Below are 7981 nucleotides of genomic sequence, written 5' to 3' on the forward strand. Positions count from 1 at the left end.
TATGCCCCTTTTTGCACCATTTTTTTGTGTCTACTTGTGTCCAATGTTGCACCATTATTTACACCGACTTTTTCATCCAATTTTGCATTTTTTTGGTGTCTAGTTTTACATCGTTTTCACCATCCAAATTTGCATCTTTTTTTGCCTCATTTTGTGTCCACATTTGCATATAATTTTGTGTCTGAGTTTGAGCCTAAATTTTCATGTGATTAGGAATCATTTTTTACATCCAATATGGCATCCTTGGTTTCACCTTTTTTCAGCCCCATTTTGCATCTTGTTTTATGTCTTTTCTTACATCTTTTTTTTTTCCTTTTTTGCACCCAAGTTTGCATCCCAAATTTACACCATTATTTGCATCATCATTTGGCATATTAATTCGTAACGTTTTTTGCTTCTTTTTAACGCTCAACTTTGCATCTTATTTTACATCTAGTTGTTGTCTTTTTTGCATCTAATTTGGTGCCCATTTATGTGTCCTTGTTTTTGCCCAATTTGATATCCTTTTGTATGCCATGTTTTGTTCCCTTCTTTGTGTCAACTATTGCACAATTTTTCACTTCTAATTGAAAACACTTTGTATGTCAATTGTTTGCATTTTGTATTAATTCCTAGTTTAACATCCAATTTTACTTTCAATTTTGCATCCATGGTTACATCCGCATTTGACTTCTTATATAGAGTATATTTTTCTTTACATATATGACCCCCTTTATAGATTCATAGTGAAATATATGATAGTTTCTAAATATCATTAAAGCAGATATCACAATTCAAAATCATTTGTAAAGAAATTTAAGAGAAATTGACAACATCCATCCAAAAAAATAACAATGTGTCATTAACAATTTTCAAAACATGTATAAAATAGCAACATAATACTAATAAAATCAGTATTATTTTTAATCAAAACAAGTAAAATTCAAATATGATTAACAAATCAAAATATTTCATGAATATCGTTATTCTACGATAAATTAACAACATACATAAATCAAACTCATCGTATGATTACAAAATCAAAATGTCTCATTGATATAGGGTAAATTCACAACACCCATCTAAACATAACAATGTCATTCTACACAATAATTTCTTCATAAAAAACAATGCATGTGCATACCTAGCTACCACCACCAAGATCATCCTCATGATCATCTTGACCATCCTCATTACTCTGATCCACATCATCACCAACACCGCAACTATCATCATCATCTCCTCCTTCACCACCATCATCCTCATCCTCATCCTCATCATCTCCTGATATATGTTGAACATAATTTGGACCATCGTCTTGGCAATCATTACCTATAGCATTCTGACAAAAAAAATCAATATTACATGTTAGTATTAATTACATAACACAACGCATGTTTTTGTTATACAATGTTAACCATAAAATGAGGTAAGATATACTAGCATTTGCACCAGATGTTGCAAGGAAACGTCGTAAGGCATAAATTGAAAAATACAAATACAACAAAAGAATACTTTGATAAAGAATAAAAATATATTGAATGCTCAAATCAATGCCCCATTAACTGGAAGCATTTAGTAGACATATCTATCAACATTAGGATTATACACAATGATCAAGAAATTTTCCATATACAAACAACAACTTCCACAACAACCTTTTGTCACATCCACATTTTAAGAAATGCCTTGGAACGTGATCGGAATCTTCCACATTGCCTTTTTCATTATGCAGATAAATCTTCCATATTGCTATTTTCATCATGAATATTGTTAGTTCATTGTTGTAAAGTGTTAGTGTGTTAAATTCAATACTATAAGTTCGACAAGTGAAAAACATTCCTCAATTAGCATAATATACATTTTTCTCTCACCGTGTATTTTTCAGTCAAAGAGCACAAGTAACATATTAACATGTATTTTCCCTTCATTATTTTCATCATAGAGCCAAGAAATCTACGCCTTATATATAAAGTAACAAAAACATTTTGAAATAAGTTTAATATTTCAAGCCAGTGTCTAACCTATAGAGTAACAAAAACTTTTTGAAATAAATTTAATATTTTAAGCAATTGACTAACCTACTTTAATAATTGAAAAATTCTCAAAGATGAATTATACTCCATAATAAGAGAGCCAATATTGGAGCCCATACTTTCACTAAAACCAAAAGAAACACAACCACTTGTTAAGAAGAAATTCAAGTAATAATAATAAAACAAAAATAATAAACATTAAAGTATAAAATGGTATTTCCAACACACAAGTATAAATATACATGCTCTATGTCCATTGTTAGATTAAATGGGTGTGGAGAAAATTAGTAGAGAACCCAAAATTGTATTTCTAATTAGGATGGGTGGAGAAATGCTTTAAATGCGGGTTGTTGTCATTCTAATGAAACCCTTTGCAAAGGGGATGTTAAGATTCTGAGAGAAAAGCTAGGCTTGGTAGAGAACACCTTCCTTGTTAAACATTCCCCTACTGTAACCAAAAGGAAAGGGCAAGAGAAACAATAATTAGGTTTTTGTTCACAAGTTGTACAAAATATATAGGTGCTATTGATGTTTGAGTGAATAATGGGAGAGATTATTTATGAAATTGTGATAAGGCGCACCTAGTTTTGTCAGAAAGAGGCATATTAATGACAAGTACATCACATTTAGGTAGCATTTCGTCAAGATTTGTCTCCAATGTTGCTCCAGTTTCCTTTTCCAATTCGGGTCCAATAGAAAGACGGTCGTGGTAAAGAAGCTTACAATTGAAGGGTTGTACAAAGGAACACAATTCAATTCAACATCATGTAATGTTTATTATTATTAGATTGAAATTTTGAAACAAACAGCATGCATGCGTAAGAATTATGGAGCACTGATTTTTGAAAAGAAGTTTGCAACATCATGAAGTAGTACTAGATCCTAAGAATGAATACCTTCAAACGCTTAAGTAGTTCTTTGCCAATACGCCCTGCACCAATAGAACCAATAGTTTTCCCTTCTAGATCATATGACCTGTAAGAAATTGCTGCCACTTTCCAATCACCCTCAACAATTTGCTTATATCCAGGCACAAAGTTTCGCATCAATATGAGAATGCGCATTAGCTCATCTTCTGCCACGGACACCACATTACTTTCGTTGATCTTCAACCAATGATGATACAAACAAATCAATGGAATTAAAAAATATATCCAATATAAATAAAATGCGTTTAAAAGTAACTCTCTGTTTTATTTACAGGAAAATAAAGAGACTGTTAGTCTATCTGTGTTTCTCGAGATATAATGCCCCATATCCAAAATACGAAAGCTACAGGAGAACAGTTATTACACAGTACAATCTCACCATTACAAAGGAGTCGATAAAAGACCAAATGCATTAAATCTTTCCAATAAATTGCAAAAACATACAATAACACAAGTGAAGATCAAGGTAAATCTGTAGTACATGTTGGATTGGGGATAAAGCCAATATCATAGCATGAGATTGACAATTAAATGAGTTGTAAATAATAATGGAATGATATGGAATTGAATAGCCTACAGGCTGAATATAAACAAGAGAGTTATTATTTCATTGTTATTAATTTATTATAAAATCACATTTTTTAAAACAATAAATATTTTTATTTCAATACCAACCATTAACTAATTTCTAAGAATAATTCTAATTATTGTTGTCCACTTCATCTTCTTTCCATTTCTGTACCATGAGGGAAAAACCCAATACCATTCCTATATCTTAAAATTAACATTAAATATGTCAAAATAGCTCAAGCATATTTTTGCAAGCATATTTTGGAAAACAATCATTACAGACGGATTAAACAAAGAAGAGCGCTTTGAGATCTTCCGCAAATCTTTCAGGAATGTAATAAGAGCAAAATAAAACCCATGGGTAAGTACAACCAAAAGGATAATGAATCAATCTAGTCACAGTAAATATCAATATGATAATCCAGGTAAGATGTATTGTCACTTTTCCTAATTTCAGCCCTCTTGGCACCGGTAGGTTACCTATATCCTCAACCAAAACCAAAGTAGAAGCAGGCCTGGCTGGGAGACTATCTTTCAAAATTGACAAGGTATTATTTCTATCAATTAGAATGCACATCCTCAGGTGTTCAAGAATAATTAATAGAACAGTCAGCTAGATGAGCAGATCCAATTTAGAGAATCTCACTCAGATCTACTTGACATCACCTCCATGATTTAAATAATGATTGGAGGAGTCTTAATACTCCAGAGTCCAGATCACTTAACATACAGAAACTAAGGCAGCCAAAGAACAATATCCCATCACTCCCATGCCACATATATATGTTTAGGTATAGTTGGAAGGACACATACCTTTCCTGTAACTAATTCAGCAAGGTTGTCATTACAAGTTTTGGGCTATGTTCACTGCCCTGGTATTGAAAGGTATACAGGTTGTTCACCTTAATTACACACATCAATGCATATGTATGTTCAGGGTTTAAGCTCATAGGCCTGTAGCTATTACAACAAAACTACAAGTGTAAATATATAATACAGTGAATTCATTTCTGAGCAAATTCCAAGTCCAGCGTTTGTTCAAGCCAAATAGTCATAAGGTTCTGAGTATCTTATGGTCAAGCATCTCATCAAAAATGCATTCCATCACATTTTATCAATACCCATGCACTATCAAAAGACACGACTCTGTTCCTTCTCCTTGTTATCAAAGGACACGACTTTCTATATGTTAATTTATACAATCTTAATTCTTATTCTATTCTCTATCTACTTTCTAAATCCTAATCCAACATATCCTAGATCCAACTTCTGCATATCCAAGGATCTTCATACTTCCACCTTCATACGTTTCTCACAACAAGACCCAAATATAAACCAAGGCTCTGGAGGAGAAACAAGAAGAGAGGAGTGTAGTGACCAACCTGATTTGATCTGCTAATAATACTACAAACTAAAAGATAACTCTCACTTTATTGTTTGTAGCTTCTTGGGGGTGAATGTGACAATGCTATATATATTATAAGGATCTGGAATCTGATATCTCCTCTTTGTTGTGGGCTGCTGGTTCCAGGGTGAGAAAAAGTGGTATAAAAGTCCTCTAAAAACGAAGGTGAAGGGTGTCATAGTGAGGTGGTTTTCCAGTTGCTTGTATCTATATAAACTATAAATGGATCTTTACTATAAAGTATTCTAAAGAGTTTCTTCAACTTACTTCAATATCCTTTTAAATTAACTCGTCCTCTTCTCAAAGACCCATATATAAATAAAGCATTGTTCATCTTTTCAAAGCTCATGTCTTAAGCATTCCATTAATACCAACAATAAAAAGAAGGATGATGATTCCGATGTATGTAATTTGTAGTTCTTGTTGCCTATGAAGTCTAAGGAGCTTAATCCCTCAAGAGTAAAACAGTAAAAGGCATTTAAGTCTTGGTCGTATTGTTAGTTCCTAATCGCCTACTAACAAAGACATTCCGCTATCATTTTTCAGGAGTCAAGACTAAACTGTATGTAATCCAAAACATACTTTCTTTGTCCAAGATTTCCCTACTTGTAATAGATTACTCCAACCACATATACTACAAAAAGAAACCAATAACTCCTAATTATTATTCTGATGCCTTTGCGAGTTACTAATTAGATAATATAAACAAAGGAGTTATTCTTTATTCCAAGTGATACTAAACTAATAAGAAGACTAATCATACTATTCTTGTTTGTATTATCTCTGTATCTTTTCTATCTAAAGTAAATCTAAAGAGGAAGAATTGCTTGTCCTAATCAAGTGGGGTGAGGATCTAGGGCGACCAATGGGAGAGGAAGGCCTAAATGAGGCACACACTTCTTCTGCTGCTAGGGCCTGGGTTTTTAATAGGATAACCACAGGGATATGTTGCAAGGACAGGGGAATAATTGGCTCTATGCAATGCCATGATCTTCTTTACAAGAGTCGCTGCTAATCCCTTGAATGTATCTTGTTTTTTTTTTTTTTTGCTTCTAGGATGGACCTACTTAGTCCTTCAACAACTAGAAGAAATAAATAAGGAAACAAGGTACAACCTTGTTTTAAGTTTTAACCCTCTTGAGGGTCTTAAGAAATTAGAGGCTGAACCATTCATAAAAAATGCATAAGAAGCTTAAATTACACATCCCATAATCTAATTTACCAGTGGTAAGTTGAAACTAATATGGATAAAAAGAAGTATCAGAAAGAGCCAAGACACCCTTTATAAGCCTTGGAGAGGTTAAACTTGATCACCATTATTGTAACATTTTTGACTTGAATAATATGGAGGCCCTCTTGTGCTGAAACAATTGCTTCATGGATCTGACGATCCTCTAGAGAACCAAGCGGTTCTGTTATATGAACTTACAAAGTAGTGCTTTCAATCTGACAGCCAAAACCTTAGCCATTATCTTATAAATACAATTAGACAAAGAAGTGGGTCTAAAAGCATAAAAAGACTCAGGTTGATCCACCTTTGGAATGAGTGCAATAGAGGTCCAGATGAAGGAGCCAGGGAGCCTTACTAAAGCTTCTCATTTCTTCCACTACCTGAAGTAAGTTGTCTCCCAACACTTCAACAAATCCCAGGTAGAACTCCACAGTCCACCCATAGGGATTGGGACTCTTGTACTTATGGAAAGTGGACAAACACATTCAAAAGTGCTTTTCTGGACAGATCACCATTGCTGGAACTTTGTTGACTTGAATAGTGTAGAGGCCCTCTTGTGCTGAAACAATTGTGTCATAGATTTGACAAACTGTTCTGGTTAGATGAAGTTAGAAAGTAGTGATTTTAATCTCACAGACAAAACCTTAGCCATTATCTTATAAATCCAATTACATAAAGCAGTGGGTCTAAAAGCATAAAAAATGTTCAGTCTCAAAACTCTGAAGTAAATTTGTAAAGAATGTAGCATTAGCTTTCTTGGCTTAGTGAAATCCCTAATTTTCTATCCTATTTGCCTGTCTTAAAAATCTCACGAAAACCTGTAAAGATTGTGCCATTGTGTACGCTTAGCCTCTAAAAGCCCTAGCTTTCTATCTTCTTCTGTGTAATTTGAATAGAACACCATCAAATACCAGAATTATCAATTCCCATTCTCCAAAACTTTTAAATGTGCGGAACTGAGACAGAAATCATTCAATCAAACCACTCGAAATGCATCTGAATGCTGATCCATTAACTTAAAGAACTTCTTCCCAAACTCTGCCATTTTTTAAACAAAATTTTGAGCACAACCTTGTCTATTCCATTTATAGAGAGCGTTAGTTTATGAAATCTTGCCTGTAAGCCAAAATAGAGTCAAAATTTTCCATTGAAAGCTCAGAATAACTGAACCAGAAATAACCCTTGTGAAATTTGCTGCTTAAAACATTGTTTTGAGCACGGCCTCTTTCTTCAGATTTATTTTAGATAATACGATAGCTTATTTAATGAAATATTTCCAGAAAGTTGAAATATGGAAAAATTTTCCAATCAAGAACTCTAAATAATTTCATTAGGACAAGGCGTAGAGGATTCATGACGGCGACAAGAAAATAATGGCGCTTTGCAATTTTAGCACTCTCTTGCAGAAAAATACCTTTTCTGAAATCGTTTTGACCACGAAGAAACGCAGATGAACAGTTGGAAGTCGTGCAGAGAGAGATCTGGTGGCTCGTGGATCGATTCTGGGGCAATGTTTATGCGATTGCAAACCATGATTGTTCATATGCGAGCTACTGAGCTCGTTGAGAGGGATACGCGCAATGGCGCCAAACTACCAAGAGGATTTGAATTTAAAGGCGGGATAGAATATCTATCATCCGATCATGTCATCGGCCATATATTTGTGTTTCAGTCAAATGGATTTTCAAAGAATTTGAAATATTATACATTCTATTATTTAAGCTGAATAATAGTTTTACTTTGGAAAAATAATTGGGCACATCAAATAAAATATTGATGCGACGGACATAGAACTCCGAAACAATAATGCACCCTTCTCTTACTCCAAAAC

At 33.6% G+C, this 7981-nt stretch overlaps 1 protein-coding gene across 1 annotated transcript; it reads right to left on the reverse strand.

Annotated features, from left to right (window-relative positions):
* Nucleotides 1-911: 911 nt before the first annotated feature.
* LOC149251337 (uncharacterized) lies at nt 912-7739 on the reverse strand. Its single transcript, XM_089456518.1, has 3 exons — nt 7565-7739; nt 2912-3121; nt 912-1321 (listed from the first exon to the last, which is right to left on the reverse strand). Exons 1-3 carry the CDS (start codon nt 7691-7693, stop codon nt 1124-1126), a joined length of 537 nt encoding a protein of 178 aa, XP_089312644.1. The 5' UTR covers nt 7694-7739; the 3' UTR covers nt 912-1123.
* Between the last annotated feature and the right edge of the window lie 242 nt (nt 7740-7981).

Source organism: Pinus tabuliformis, chromosome 7, assembly GCF_031772625.1.
Source record: "Pinus tabuliformis cultivar Carrire ecotype Pingquan chromosome 7, CPIR1, whole genome shotgun sequence".
In the NCBI taxonomy this organism is placed as follows: domain Eukaryota; kingdom Viridiplantae; phylum Streptophyta; class Pinopsida; order Pinales; family Pinaceae; genus Pinus; species Pinus tabuliformis.

Bases quoted from the DNA above. Each gene is read 5' to 3' on its own strand.
- LOC149251337 (XM_089456518.1), bottom strand. From the start codon at position 7,693: ATGAACAATCATGGTTTGCAATCGCATAAACATTGCCCCAGAATCGAT. The intron at 3,122-7,564 runs GTATTTTTCTGC...CATTGGTTGAAG, and splicing joins TCAAAACGATTTCAGAAAAG to ATCAACGAAAGTAATGTGGT. The intron at 1,322-2,911 runs GTATTCATTCTT...TTTTTTTGTCAG, and splicing joins AACTACTTAAGCGTTTGAAG to AATGCTATAGGTAATGATTG.